General features: G+C 42.2%; 1 protein-coding gene and 1 long non-coding RNA gene across 2 annotated transcripts in view; one reads left to right on the top strand and one right to left on the bottom strand.

Annotated features, from left to right (window-relative positions):
* The window catches only part of nova2 (NOVA alternative splicing regulator 2), an 80,377-nt gene extending 75,683 nt beyond the window's left edge, over positions 1–4,694 (top strand). The window contains exon 5 of the mRNA XM_044354056.1: positions 3,042–4,694. Coding sequence (XP_044209991.1) covers positions 3,042–4,064 — 1,023 coding nt within the window. The 3' untranslated portion in view covers positions 4,065–4,694. The remainder of the gene's footprint in view (positions 1–3,041) is intronic.
* LOC122983884 overlaps positions 1,809–16,153 on the bottom strand; it is a 108,773-nt gene continuing 94,428 nt past the window's right edge. The window contains exons 4-5 of the long non-coding RNA XR_006403782.1: positions 2,169–2,299; positions 1,809–2,089 (exon numbers count right to left, since the gene is read on the bottom strand). This is a non-coding gene — a long non-coding RNA (uncharacterized LOC122983884). The remainder of the gene's footprint in view (positions 2,090–2,168; positions 2,300–16,153) is intronic.

The raw sequence follows: 16,153 nt of genomic DNA, 5'->3' as shown, positions 1-16,153 counted from the left end.
GAGCCCTCGATGGATAAAATTAGCATTTAAAATAGTCCAGTGGGTTTATTTTCATCAGTGAATCAATCAACTGCTTCATTAATTTATCAAGAACTATTGCCAAACATTCTCAAATATGAGGATTTGCTGCTTTTCATAACTTTATGTCATTTTAAACTGAATATCTTTAAATTTCAGACTGTCGGTCAGATAAAACGAGCAACTTGAAGACATCGACTTGGACATTTTATAGACTAAACATCATCAGTGCTTTAATTGTAAAAATAATCGGCAGATTTATCAATATAAGTAGATATAAAAAAAACGATAATAAGTTGCTGCCAGGATTGCATGCTTGTGTGAAATTATTGTATCACAATCATTTTAGGTTAATGGCCTGTAAGCAGTGCACTGTGGATCAATTCTCCAATAAATGTAAAAAAAAAATCAGCTGATGTGTCTCATGCTGATTCGTTGACAAATAAGCCAATATTATGTAAAAATGTCATATATGTTATATAGTTGTATAATAACAGTATGTTTAAACATGCAAATAAGTAACATGAAATACAGCGCACTGTGTTTGGACATGGAGAGTAGTGTGCGTGTGTGTGTGTGTGTCATCGCCTCACTCTCTTTCACTACCCTTTGAATGCTGGAGCTGTGTTTCCATGGCAACGCTGACCCCTGGGAGTCAATGTTATTTTTTTTCACACAAGTAGCCTCTTTAGAATTCCTCCCTCTTCCTCTCTCTCTCTCTCTCTCTCTCTCTCTCTCTCTCTCTCTCTCTCTCTCATCCATCCTTCCCTCCCACTCCATTTACCTCTCTCTACCTCTTCGTTTCCATGTTCTTCAAAACCAACTCGCACTTCCCTGTCTTTCTCCTCTTTTCTCTCCATTATGTACCGAAGCAATGAAAGAAACTCTCTTTATTTGCTATGTGTGATATATTCAGGTGTTAGAGAGGCTGTCATTGCGCAGTCTTTAATGATATATGTCTATCTCAGCTCTTTCTCCTCCAGGACATCATTACACTGCTGACACACACACACACATACTAATGTGTACACGGTACATCAGGAACTCTCTCCTTCTCGCTCTCTCTGTATTCAAACGTGGTTCGCTCTCTCTGCGTCTTTTCTTTGGAATTTTTTTTGTCTCCCGTCCTTCTCGAGGACACCTCTGAAAAGCATTTCCTTTTCAGAGCTGACCTTGCCTTTAAAGTCTACTTTTGAGCTGAACGACGTGCGCATCGTTTTATTCTGTTTTGCATAATCTCCAACACATAATTCTTCTCCGTATCATTGTTGCACTGCATATTTTGAATTCAAAAGGGCTTGTTGTCATGCACATTTGACCGTAACATCACAGCTGTGACATTGCCTTTTTTTTTTGTCTCTCTCTGTTGAATATACATGTGTAGAAAACATCTGTAACACTTATTTGTACGTCCTTGCAGAAAGACTCAAAAACCCCTTTTAACCTGCCTCTGCTCCTTCTTTTACATCCATCAGTAAACTACTGGCAGCTGTGGTTGCCAGTATTTTACTGTTTTATACAGTGTCAATACTGTAATTCACTTTAACAGTTAATTATTGTAATAAATGTAATACTATTCTGCAGTTTGATACTGTAGCTGCAGTAATATACTTTATTTTTTTTATTGTTGCTATAGTAACATACATTGACAGTTTCAACAAGTTTTATTCTTACTCATATTAATAAAAACAACTATAAATTGCAGACATATTCTGTAAATAACAATATGTCTTCAATCTTAATGGTCCAGTAATGAAATCTAATGAGAATGAGGATGAGACAAGTGACAGTTTTATGGAACTGAACATTTATTCAAAGATATGCCAAGTATATTCAAGTATGTGTTTGAAAGATTCATTCTCAAAGTTCATGCCCTTTCACGGGGGTAAACCCGATATAATAATATCCTGAGCCGCCAGCAAAAACTTAGTCTTGAGTCTAAACAGCAACTGTTTTGCAAACTACTGTTCAAAAAAATATAAAAGCACAAATTAACGGATTACATGATATACAATTTATAATGCCTTCAAATATTCGCTGCTGTCATTCAGGCCTATAGGTTCACAGCTCACTGAGTGAGAAAGAAACAAGAAAGAGAAATTAAACAAATGAATGGCAGAGATCTTAAACAAGAGGGACACCTCACTTACCTTTATGAAGTGACATCAAGTTCTTCAGAAGATTCGTGACGAGGATTCACTGTGAGCTTGTTTGTCTTCTTAGGCTTTACTTTCCCCAGCTGGCCTCTGTTCCCCTCTCAGGGTTAATCACAATGAAGTACCTGAAAACAACATATAAATGCACCTATTATGTCCCAGATTTTAGTACAGCTTGGCAACAAACTACAGTTTCTTTGCAGCAACCTAGCCACAGCTCAGAAACACACTCGGGTTGAGCTAAGATAACCACTCATGCCAACATATCTTAAGCAACTTGGTCATTTATTTGAATCAACTTCAGTTGTTATGTGCTTTAGATAGTAGGCTATTATTAATTATGAAATGCAAGTGGAATAAACAAGGTGTAGGTATAGATCAGGCTGGTCCAACATTAGCATTCAAAGATACAGCATGTAGTTCAAGAGGAAATCGTCATCCAAAAATAATCTTTAAACTCGACTTGCAAGCAGCAGTCATTTGAAAATAATGTTTAAATACCAGTGATTCAAACTTCCAACTGCTGAAGAACACTACCTGAAAATGCTTTCTTGTGTTTGTTAGGATTATACAAATTTAATTTTACCAAAAATTAAACGTAGCTACTAGTTTGGTAACCAGATGCACAAATGTAGCTCTATTGCAGAACGGAGGATGAACAATGATTATATGATGTGGATCGTTGCATGTGGCTTCTGTCCCTCCATTACTGCCGCAGCGAAAATGAAAATACTGTATTTTACCATCAGATCTTACAGTAGCCCACTGTTAATGTCCGTTCCTGGTTTGTCTAGTTATCATATTAGAATATCTGTCACAGAGCAATAACTTATGAATTTTTGTTTCTCTTCTGTTCCTCCAACACAGGCAAAGCTGATCGTCCCCAACAGCACAGCAGGGCTGATCATTGGTAAAGGTGGAGCCACAGTCAAGGCAGTGATGGAGCAGTCCGGGGCGTGGGTCCAGCTATCCCAAAAGCCAGAGGGGATCAACCTGCAGGAGCGCGTGGTCACCATCAGTGGCGAGCCGGAGCAGAACCGCAAAGCTGTAGAGATCATCGTCCAGAAGATCCAGGAGGACCCTCAGAGCTCCTCCTGCCTCAACATCTCCTACTCCAACATCACAGGCCCTGTCGCTAACTCCAACCCCACCGGCTCCCCGTACGCCAACTCCACCGAGGTCATGCCAGCCGCGGCAGCAGCTGCAGCAGCCACAGCTTCCTCTCTGCTCGGGCAGGCCGGCCTGGCTGGGGTCGGAGCCTTCCCGACCACCATGTCCAGCCTGTCTGGAAACGACCTGCTCGCCATCACCTCCGCCCTCAACACTCTGGCCAGCTATGGCTACAACACCAACTCCCTGGGCCTGGGGCTGAACCCCGCTGCAGCCTCAGGAGTGCTAGCCGCTGTAGCAGCTAATGCTAACCCTGCAGCAGCTGCCGCAGCTAACTTGTTAGCATCCTACGCCAGTGATGCATCCACCAGTGCAGCTCACCCAGCAGCCGGTCTTGGAGGCTTCTCCCTTGGATCCCTGGCTGCCGCTACAGGGGCCACCAATGGCTACTTAAGCGCCGCATCACCACTGGTGGCGTCATCACTACTGGCCACAGAGAAGCTAGCAGAAGGAGCGAAGGAAGTGGTTGAGATCGCCGTGCCAGAAAACCTAGTGGGAGCCATCTTGGGGAAAGGCGGGAAGACGCTAGTGGAGTACCAGGAGCTGACCGGCGCCAGGATCCAGATCTCCAAGAAGGGCGAGTTCATCCCCGGAACTCGGAACAGGAAGGTGACCATCACGGGTTCCCAGGCCGCCACGCAGGCTGCACAGTACCTGATCAGTCAGCGAATCACCTACGAGCAGGGGGTACGCGCCACCAACCCACAGAAGGTGGGCTAAACCTGACAGCCAATGAGAAACGAGGAGGAAAAGAGGGAAAAATAAGAGTGGGGGCTTGGGGGAGGAGTATAAAAAAAAGTGAGAGTGAGAATGGAAAAAGGAGAGGAGAGCAAGAATGTCGGAAGGAATCGTCCGCGCCGTTTTCTTCTGCGTGTTTTCAGTATTCTCTATTAAAAAAAAAAAAGTTTTGACGCGAAGCAAAAATGTGCTGAGAAGACGAGGAGGGAGAGGAGCGAGTTATCACGCTGAAAAACCAAGAAAAAAATGTGTAAAATGTAAATAAGGTTTTATTACTTAACGTCTTGACCTTTTGGGATTTTTTATTCTTTTGTTTTATTGTTTTTGTTTTGTTTTGTTTTGTTAGTAAATTAAGCTGTCTGTTTGTTTGTTTGTGTATTGTGTGGACAAAGCTGAATGCCATGTAGACAGGCCGACTGCCTGAGAGGCTACAGGAAGTAGGGGGAGGGAGGGAAGGGCATCGGCGCAGGGGGAGGGTTGGTGTTTACAGGGTACAACCCTCCAACCCCCAACTCCAAAATCCCTTATGAAAACAACCCTTACCCCTCCCTCCCCCTGCAGCCCACACCCATCACCCTCCTGTAGGGTTTTTGTTTTTCTTACAGTTTTGATCTGCCCCTCCGCCCCCTCTCCCCCCCAAAGCCCCCCTCCCCCCCTCACTACTTGTCCCCTGCCCTGCCCCTCCCCCCTTTTACAAGGGTTTTATAATAAGCAAGACTGCAAACTTTCAGCCTGGTGTGTGAGAGAAGAAACGTCCTCAACTCCCTCCAACACCTTTTATTCACTCCCCCCCCCCTCACACCCCACCCCCCTACCCCACCCGCCGATGACCTCACTTCCCCCCTCCTCCCCCCGCTTTCTGGGTGATCGAGGAAGGGTGAGGTGACATTGGGGAGGAGTGCGGGTTGGAGAGAATCAGCTGGGCGTTTCTTCATTCGCACATCCCCACCGCCCTGTGTACCCTGTGATGTATCCCACAAGCAGTGCAGTGCCGCAGGGGTGTTACGGCATGTAGCGCCCCCCAACCCACCCCCCCCTTCCCCCCCTATACGCGGCTCTAGTTTCTGAGATAGAATGCCGAGGTGCACGCTGATGACCTCACGTAGTGCGAAACCTAGAAACGACGAGAGTGATACTGTGCAAGCTGCGGCAAACACACAGGATCTGTGGCATTTTTTTTTGCAGTCTGCTGTGATAATTCAATTAATGATATTGTCATGATTATTACGATAGGAATCATCACCATCGTCATTATTTATTAATGAGTTCACCCATAAAAAGCTCAGTTTGTTTTTGTTTTTTTTTTTTTTAATCTGTGAATTCAGGTTGACATGAATGTAAATGAGACTATTTTTGATTTAAATCTTTTGTTTTAATTTAAATGGATTGAAGATGAATAGTAATGTCACATAGTGTAATATATGTCTTATTTAAGTCCAGTAAGAAAGCCGCCCCAGGCATTAAGGTCATTAGAGTGAAGGATCACCTTATATATCCAGTCAAAGAGCAGGACAGGGAACCCATTTACACACACACACACACATGCAAACGCACATAAACACTGAATCAAAACACTATGATGCCATATTTGGTGCTAGAAAAGGGAATTCACCATATCTATGATGCAGACTGCAGTGAGACCTCTAGATTAGCAAGAAAATATCTCTGAACCACTCACACCACAGGCTGCAGTGCAGCGTCTTAGCAGCTATATTAACCTTAAATGCCTGGTTATCATGCTTGGCTATCCAGCTCATGCTCCAAAATATCCCTGCTGTACTATATTGTAGTAAATGCCCTGTTACAGTTTGCCTAAAAATTGTAACCGAAATGAATAATTGAATTGAAGTGAGACTAGCTCTCAAATGAACTGCTGCTGCTCAGCCTGTGGTCTTACAAATCCTTTAGATGAACGCGAACCACAGACTAGATCAAGCAATAGCACTTAAGACACACAACATACTACTGAGAAATGCAAACATTGAGTAAGAGGAAACACTGAAACATGACGAGGGAACGTCGTTTGTCCAGGGTCCACTGCTGAATCTGCGTGCCTCGCTAGATTTGCTATTTTAAGGCAGCGTGCATATCAGTAAAGGAGATAAACAGCCTCACTGATCTTTGCCCTTATCAAGCCACCGTCCGACTGCCGATGAGGATGAGAGATTTTTCACCATACGTCCAGGGAGTTGAGCTCGTTTCTGCCTCTGGCAAACTGCAGGTCTCCCGTGGCAACAGGTTTACTGCCCACTGTAGACCCAGGAGGCTGCTGAAGATGCTGTTGTTTCTTTTGTTGTTAATTTTCATGTTTGTGTCGTGTTAATTTTTTTTTTTTTTTTTTTTTTTTTTTTACAATCGGAGTACACTGAATTTTTTTTTTTGTCTTAATGCACTGTGAAGCGAGGGAACGGTTCTCTCTGCCTATGAGGTCAGGGATGTGTGCTGTAGACGGCATTGCGATTGGATGGTTTTTGTATGGCAGGGAAAAAAAAAAAAATTTTTACACATATATGAAATATATGTAGAATGCATATGAAGAACTTCACCAGAAATGCACGTCATATCTGAATACTGAAGGAGGAGAAAGAGACTAGGTCGATGAAGAGGATCAATCAATTGAGGTCACGAGTTGAGATCAATTAGATTCTACTTACCTGTTGTCCTGGAAAAGTGTTTTGTAATTAGATGGCTGGATGTTGGGGGAGTGTTAGGTGTCCAGTATCAGATTAAAGAGACTGGAACAAATTCCAAATTCACTTTTCTATCGCAGCTGTGTCTTTTTCATAAACAGTTCAAAATTGATAATGTACTGTATATCCAATGGGCAAATCTCTGGACAGATATTTGAGTCCAACAGGAGTTGAAGTGTGACGGAATGTCAAATGCCAAAAAAAAATGAGGAGGGGGTGCATTTGATTTATTGAACCTAAACAGCCTGGTGAGGGGAGGGAACTCCTCTAAGATAAAAAAAAAATCAAACAGACTTTTTGATTCTTTTGAAACCAATCCGACCCAAAAATCCTCCACTGTGCTATCGAATGTGTCACTCTCTGTTGGAGCGCCAGTGAGGGTTTATCTCCACAGCTTGGTAAGGAGGCTTCTTTACTCCCATCTAACACCATCCACACTCTCCTCACCCTCCCTCCCACCCGTCCTCAGTCCTCCAGTGCACTCCCATCCTGACACCCCCTCTCTTCCTACCACATCGCTCCATGGGTGACTATGTCTGGTGTTACGATCAATGCATGTCTGCTGCTTGCCCTGAAAAACACCACAGATTGAGTCTCTCTTCTCTGTGCCTCCTCGGGCGGCTGAGGCTCGGAGACGCCCCTGATGCAACCACCACCGAAGGGTCTCGTGCCATCTAGAAACGACCACACCTGCAGAGGAAGTCATAGTTGAGGCTGGCAGGGCACAGTGCACAAACACTCTTATCTGTGATTTGGATCAGTGCGTTTTAATTTATGGTAAAGAGGAAAAAACATGTTAATTTAGAATACCTTGCTGCACAAAAACATACACATATCGTGAGGGTATATTTTGTCACTGACAGGGGTTTGACTGGATTTATGTTTGATATTTTGTGGCAGAAACCTTAGAGATAGTGTGCTTTTGTTCCACTGTAGAACTGTACTGTGCTGTGTGCATTAAGTAACTGATTCTCCATTTTATTCTGGTGCTTGTTGTATCAGTTTAGAGCAGGCGGGGCTACTGTTTAAATGATTGTTAGATAACCGGTTTCAACCTCTTAAATGTGAGGATTTGCTGCTTTTCTCTGTTTTATATATCATTGTAAATTGAATATCTTTTTGTTTTGGACTGTTAGTCGGACAAAACAAGCCGTCTGTAAGAGTTACAGCCTTATTGCATCCAATTTTACTCCATTAGGAAGATCAAACCTGCTTTTTTTATCTCTATGGATATCCAAAAGGTGCAGATTCGTTACCATAACTCGAATAGTTTTTAGTATGTTTCTTCCTGGAAACCTTTCATCATTACTTTGGATGCAGCACAGTACCTTTACAGTGGATAAACTGCATCACAATTCCTGATATAGGTGCCAGTTGAGTTGATTAATATGGGACAGATTTCTTTTTCATCTCATCAGTTAAACCTTATAGAATCTCAGATTTTTTTTAATTTGTCTTTTACACAGCAGCCAATCTCGCCAATCTCTTCTCTTATCTTAATGTTAGGGGATCAAGCTATAATGTGATGAGTACTGGAAGCAATACATGTAGTGGCATGTTGTCTTGTCGTGTCCTTTATTCTGTCTGCCGTAGGAGCTTTTGGATTTACCTGTAGATGTTGAATAGGTTTACACGAGTAAAAATTTTTTAATTTGTGGAAAATGCTGCTATTTAATTATAACTGATGTACTAAAAATACAAGGTTAAAACATATCGAATCTGTCCTTTAGCTGGAGAGGCTAGTGGCAAGTGGCAGTGTAATACTCTGTTATAAGCTGACAATAAGTAAATAATAGTGTAATTCTAACCTGAACAAGTTAAACCTGTGCCAAAATAGGTCTTCACAGAGTGAAACTGTAAATGTGTTGATTTAAACCACATTAGATAAGAGCAGACATACTTTTATATTACGAAAATGTGAAAAGTGCCAAATGAACCATATTTATAATTTACATAGGAAGGGAGTAGTCCCTGTGACAGTTTTTAAGATCTACGTAGACTAAACGGTCAAAGCGCCTCAGTATAGCAGTTTGTTTAAGCCCTCTTTGTTCCTGCACAAGAGGAAGGAACCGCCATGTTAGCCAAGTGTTAGCTAGTCCTCTGGGAACTACACTTCCCAGAATGCAACAGCACTATGACTCTGGGGCTAGATGAATCAATATAGCGATAGGTTAGCATAATAATGCTAAAAAATGTGACTAGATAGCATTCTTAAATACAGCCTTTTATAGTTACAATGAAAATGTATTTTGTGGAAATAGATGTTATCTTTTTTGCACGTATATATTGCATGATATCAAAGTGAAGCGTGGACAAAAAAAGGAAAAAAATCAAAGAAACAAAAAAGAAGTGACAAAAAAAAAAAAAATTAGACAGTGTGTGTCGTTCATTTTCAGAAACAAATCTTTGCATGCCGATAAGGGTAGAGCATTTTGATATTGTTTTACACACGTTCAAATGTTCGTCGTTTTTTCGATGCGACCGATGCGTCGAGTCCTGGTCCACCGGCCACAGGTGAACAAAATGTTTGATTTTGACGTTACAACAGAATGAGTATTTTGTCATCAAGTTGTCTAACCATCCTCAGAGGGATACGAACAAAACTCTTGAACAAACCTAAGACTATTTTGCTACTTGCTGAGCAAGCTTGTACTAAAAATTTATCAGTTGCTACTTAACTTTAGACAGTGGAAAAAAAAAACAAACAAAAAAAAAAAAAACAGTATAACATTTTCATTCAAATGAAGACTGAGATTGTCCATGAATGTACTCACCTCTGCATAAGTTTGCATATCACTCCTCTGACCATTGACGTGCAGTAGAGGCTTACGTGTGTTTTTGTGTGTTTTTGTACTCTAACATTACTAACCCTCGACGTGCTGTGTCGAGCTCTCAGTATAACTCTGTTGTCTGTCTTTTTATCCCCCCCTTCCCCTCCTCCCTCCCCCCCCCGCTCTGAGCTCTGGCTTGTCTTGTCGTTGATATGCACCTTATTGACCTCAAATATGATACAGGGAGCAAGAGAGAAAGAGAGAACAAACTCCCCTCACTCACATATCCCCCTATGAACCTGCACACACACACACACACAAGTCTGTCTGCAACACTCTCAGTCTCCCTCGTGTGCCTCTCTGCAGAATTTGGGACAGATTGTGTTTTGACTCCCTTAATATGCAATCCAGGGCTCTGATCTCTGGGAGAGAACAACACTGAACATTGCCAGTGTGTTTTCAAAGTGATAATGTTTTGAATCCTGATCCCGCTCTCTCTCTCTCTCTCTCTCTCTCTCTGTCTCTCTATTTTTCCAGTTCAGTTCAATTAGTTCCTTTATTGGCTTCAATGTCAAAAAAAAAAAAAAAAAAAAAAGACGTTTTGCCAAAGTTGGCCCACCTCTCTCATTCTCTCTTCTGTATTACAACTCAGAAATCAGAGTATTATCAGTGCGGTCATGTTTTGTATCCTAACAGATGTTGTCATGGGAAATGGCCCGCTTCCTACAAAACTCCTCATAAGGAAGAAAAAAAATCAAAAATTTCCATTACTGCTCCTAGCGACATGTTTGCACTAAACTCTCTGCTGTTACTGTGCATGGCAGGCCGAGCTGAGGTGGGGGTCAGTGTGCGAGACTACTGTAGATGTGTAGCCTTACTGTAGGTGTTTATTCAGCAGTGTATTTAGATGTTGCATGCTCCTCTCTCTCTCTCTCTCTCTCTCTCTCTCTCTCTCTCCCGCTCTCTGAGTTTGTCTGCTTTAGGCCAGCTCCGTGCTGTTGGTGTTTGTGTTGCGACGTAGCCGGCTTTCTTCTTTTGTTGTTGTTTTGTTTTATTTTGTTGTGATGTTTAGAGGAATGCAAACTTTACTCTCACCTGCCAACCAGGTGAGCTCATTGCTTCTCAGTGGGTGTGTGGCTCTTCGACATAGTCCTCAGACCTTGTTTTTTCTGCCCCTCCCCTCCACCGCCACTGCCCCACTCACCTCCACAAACTCGATCCTACTCTCGCCCACACCCACCACTGACCCCCTCCCACCTCTATCAAACACCCTCTATCTAAGACATATTATGGGACCCCGCTCTTCCTTTTTACCCCCCCCCCCCCCCCCAAAACCACCCTCCTTCCTTCCCCAACTCGGGCCCCATCGAAGCACCAGCAACTGTAGACTGCATTTGTCATATCACTGTTTTTCTGTTCCTTCTTCTCGTTCTCTGTTGATTTTTTTTTTTTCCTGGTTTTTGATTTGTACTATATGCTCTGTCTAACCTAGACCAGTTATAACAAAATGCCATTTCTGTGTGTAGCCTGTTTACCACTCCCACACACACACACACACACACACACACACACACACACACACATACACACACACACTCTTCCATGCCCTCTTTTTTGCACTTTCACTGCCCACTCCTCCTCCTCGCCCAAACATACACACACTTTCCTCCTCCGCCTCCCACAAGTCTCTTCTATCGAGTGCCAAAATAGAACAGAGAGCAAAAAAAAAACAAAACAAAAAAACAAAAAAAAAAAAAAAAAAAAAGACAAAAACCAACAACAACAACTACCATTCCAAGCGTTTCTTTGAGTTGTTCTTGTGTGTCGGACATCCATCCTGGAAGCACCCATGAAGCCAGCATGCTCCGCCCTCATAACATGATGTCGCTCATGACGCCTCAACTGAACAGCACCTTGCCCCCCACCACCACCACCTCCTCCTCCTCCTCCTCACCACCCCCCACAGAGCTAAACCCGACAAGGATTAACCCCTCTGCAGGTTGGCTACCTACCTACTGTCCTGCCTCTCAACCTACCTAAAAAAGCCCTACCGCTCATGCCAGCTGCTTTCCTAATTCTGTCATCTCTTCAGCCTGTGGGACTTCATTGATTGTGTGCCATAGTGTTGGGGGCACCTTTCACTCTCCTCACCTCCCCCTCTTTCTCCCCTCCTCCCCCCCCTACCCCCCCTCACCTTTTCTCTCTCTCTATCCCCCTTCCCCTCTCCCTCCCCCCCCTTCCCCCTTCCCCCTCTCTCTCGCTCTCGCTCCATTTGATTTTTCTCGATGGGAAAGATTCAAAAACTCCATTTTCTAATGATGATTTTTTTTGTTGTCGTTTAACATCCAAACCACGCACGCCGACACACGCACCGCCACCGCGCGGTGGTGTGGGGAGTGTTTACGCACCGTCAGCTGCGCAGCCATCCTCTGTCTTCTTGAACTTTTTGAACTTTCACACCCTCATGAACTTTATTGACCTTCTTCCTCCTCCTCCTACCCCCCTTCTGTGTTCATCCAACTGTTTGGACGATAACTCTCCATTCCATCCCCAAAACCTCTCTGAGACTGTGCAATGCTAGCTGATATGATTGGATTTTTTTGTTTGTTTGTTTGTTGCTCATCATTGGGGACAATTCTCTGAGATATAAGTCGAAAAAAGAACAAAAAAAAAAAAAACAACATATGAAAGGAATAAAAAAAAAAAACATCCAAAAAAAAGAAATGCAGACAAACAAAAAAAAAAAGGAAAAAAAAACACTAAACAACTGTTTCTCCACAATTTCATTTTTTTTCTCTCTCATTGTAAATATTTTTGTCAGATTTTTGCCGAGCTGTAAAGAGAGAAGTGTTGAGCAGAAAGGGGCCGGCAGCATAATGAGGAACTAGTGGACGCGGTAGACGATCATTTACACTTTTCATTCTCTGTATCCAATAGTTAGGTCTGCCTGTATAATCGGCTATGCTAGTTCTACTGTGTTAACCTGTGCTGTTGTTATTAGTGTTGATTTACCTACTGTATTCGCTATTTAGCTTCCATGTTGGCTAGCAAACTCTTTAGATAACTGTGCTCATCGAATAATAATACTAACCTTGAGAAGTAGTCCGAGCCATTCTCAACGTAGGCTTGTTTTTGTACATTTGTTGATGTTTTCCTAACAGTGAGTTGTAGTGGCACTAGTATCTTTTATCATCAAGCCATAGTTATTGAAAATGCTTGGTCGTGTTAGAGACATATCATCGTGGAAAACGGCTCGACTCGGCTCCTCTAGGTTGAGAAAAAAAAAACCCAGGGAGGTGGACAGAACAAAATACATTTAAAAAAAAGAACAAACAAAAAAAAAAACAAAACAAAAGAAACTAAGCTCCTCCCGGGCTACAAAACGAGGAAGCTGAGCTGCTAACTTTTGTGCAATACAGTCCTAGTTTACATAACATAGAATGATAGTTTAGAGAGATGATTAACCTCTGCAGGTGCCGCCCAACCATCCTGGCGCCTGCAGAACCAAACTTGTGGCATATCTCCATATTTCGCCTCTACATCAGAGACATTTTGAAAGTATTTAAGTGACTGCGTGAGATTAGACTCCACCATTTCATCACATTGCTCTGAGCTCCACTCTTGATTTATGCTGCCTGCCCCATTGCCCTGAGAACACCACATGAGCTATTTATTTCTCAGACTATTATTATTATGATACTATTAATAAATAACAACGCAACAAGAAAAAGGGAACGACTGGAAAAAGGTGAATTAATATTATTATTGTTTTGTTTTTATTTTTAGTATTTTAGTGGTTGCTTTTAACAACATTCATTAACTGACTTAAAGAGTATTGAATATTTAATGTAATTGTAGCATTGTGTTTGTAAAGAGAAAAAAAACCTAGTGAGTTGTGTTTCTTGACTTGTGGATTACCAGTGAAGTGGGCAATCTAGTGCTAATATATATGAGGTCTTTTTTTAAGGATTCTTATTTTGCGACAGCAACAGCAGTCATTATAAATGTTCATTTTAGCATCACCTGTCTTCCGTTGTCTTATTCTTCACCTTCCACCACACTCTGCATCATCACAGTAACACATCGCAAGTCTGGGGGTGGGCAAGAATGTGTGTTTGTGTGGGGCAAGATGTGTGTGTGTGTGTGTGTGTGTGTGGGTTTGTGTCAAATGTGGGAGCAGATGTGTGTTTGTCATGAGTGCGTGTATATGTGTGTGTGTGTGTGTGCGTGTGTTAAATCTATGTGTTTACTTGTGTGTGTCTATGCAAAATATGGTAAATGAGGGTGAGTGTATGTGTGTCCCTGTGTCTGTCTGTTGTGCGTGCATGTGTGTGTGTGTGTGTGTGTGTGTGTGTGTGTGTGTATGTGTGTGTGTGTGCGCGTGCTAGCTGGCTCTGTGAGGGAAGGGTTCGGGTGGGTGTTCTGTCCAGTGTCCACCAAAAGCTAAAACCTGTCAGGCTTCCATACCTCCTGATGGAACCTCCTGACGTTATAGCTGCAAACCCTCATCATGTGATCTGACTCAACTCGACTGTCCATAACCCCTTCAGTCACCAAACCAACCAAATCAACCAATCACTGTCCACCACTACCGCCTTCCCCTGCGCCATCCTTTGCTGCACACCACGTCAGCCCCATGTGATGTTCTCCATCAATAACATACTACTGTCACAATCTACTGTTACATGCTGACAGATCTGGGGATTAATATGTATCTAGAATGGCATTTTAAGTGTTTAAACTTGAGGTGCGCTTGGTTTTGTTTTACTAATTTGTGGTGTTTTCACCTTTGAGATTATTAAGTGTTTGCAAATGGAACTAAGCGCTCCTTAAGTTGCTTTAAAAAAACAAGTATACCTCAAGTTATTTGATTTCTTTAGGGTCAGTTCACCCATATTATCAAATTCTTCTTGTGGTACCAAGCCATGCAGATTGTTTTGATATTTGAGATAATTGTCTCCTAAGATTTTTTGTCTCCATCCCAATACAATGCAGGTGAATGGAATTGATTTTGTGGTGCTCAAAGTATTAAAAAAGTGGATAAACCTTAGACTTCACTGAGAGCAGTTTTCATATGGACTATTTTGTCTATAGAAGGTAGTTCCAAGCTATTTTTTCAACGTTTTGTGCACCAAAAAAATAAATTTCTTTGGGATTTTGACAGAGACAGGCATCACAAAAACCTCGGCAGATAAAACTAAAGCTATCTGCATGACTAGATACCACTATGTAAGAAAATATTTTCAATGAACTGACCCTTTAATCTGCATGAGGCACACTTGTTCTTGTTTTTTTTTTCTTCATTGTCATTTCAGTCCATTTTAAATTCATGTATTTTTCCCCAGAGCTGCATATTACATTCTACTGTTCATACTACTGTATGTGCTGCACACTACCTTACCAGGTCAGAATCCACCTTAACCTGTCTCCATGCCAACCACAGAGGAGCCAGTTGCACGGCAACCGGCTTCCGCCACAACAAACCAACCTACCAACCAACCATCTTCCTGCCGAGGCCACGCCCACCTGACTATGATCGTTCCGTAGAAGAAGAGATAGAGGAAGAGAGAGGATAGGAAGAAGGAATGACAGATGAAAGAGACGTAGTTGTGATTCTCAGGGTGTCTTATATAGATCTACTGTTCAGTCTGTTCTCCTCACTGGTGTCCTGTTGCCCCTAACTGAGCCCAAAGACTATCATGTCCTTCCATGACAAATTCCTTGTACGATTGATTGACTACTGACCAATTCCTCTCGATCAGTTGATTGATAGTATTGATTGACCAATTCTCTTGAGAGACGCTACACAGCCAGCCAGGTGAATGAAGCTAGGCACTGTAACTAATGTTTACAACCCAAATGAGACCAACAACGCTGTTGAAAGAATGTCTAGGACTTAAAAAAAAAAAAAAAAAAAAGAGAGAGACAAATCTCTGAAGAGTACTTATTTCTAAATGATGGAACTTTTCGCTTACTTTCTATGTGACATGAGGTAATGTAATTTTTTTCAATCATTGCATGTGACTATTTTGATTTGCAATGAAACTGTTAGAATGGATGGTACATTTGTGACGTCAGTGCAACGTTGAGATGCCGATGCTAGAATTCAATGTCGGTGTCTTATAACAGTGTTTTCATGTCGCCGTGAGGAGTGCTTATGGACCAATGAATGCTAAATGTGTGACCATACAAAGCTGTAAAGGTTTTGTTTATTTGTACATGGTTATGGGTAAAATAAACCATTGAAGCAAATTAACATCTTTAGTCTGAAGGAGTAAGCCCTCACACATTTATTTGGAAAGTCAGTACCAAGAAAAGGTACATTGAAAGCTTTGGATAATGCAGTAGATGCACTGTTAAGAGGTAAGTTTCAACAGTGAAAGTTGATCCAACATGGCAATGTGCTTCCATTCAGATATTCAGAGGTTTTCTAGGAGGGCTTGATTTAGTCGGGAAGGTGAAAAATTACAGACAATCAGGGTTTGATCCACTTTCACACATCACCGTCCTCCCTACGACAGGCATCACAATCAAGAAGGGGTGGGGCTCAATTTTCTCTGACATATCCATCTACCCACAATCCTCCTGTGCACCAGAGTCATCCGATCAA

The sequence above is a fragment of the Thunnus albacares genome, chromosome 6, assembly GCF_914725855.1.
Source record: "Thunnus albacares chromosome 6, fThuAlb1.1, whole genome shotgun sequence".
Taxonomy (NCBI): Eukaryota; Metazoa; Chordata; class Actinopteri; order Scombriformes; family Scombridae; genus Thunnus; species Thunnus albacares.
This window is presented reverse-complemented; position numbering and strand designations above follow the sequence as displayed.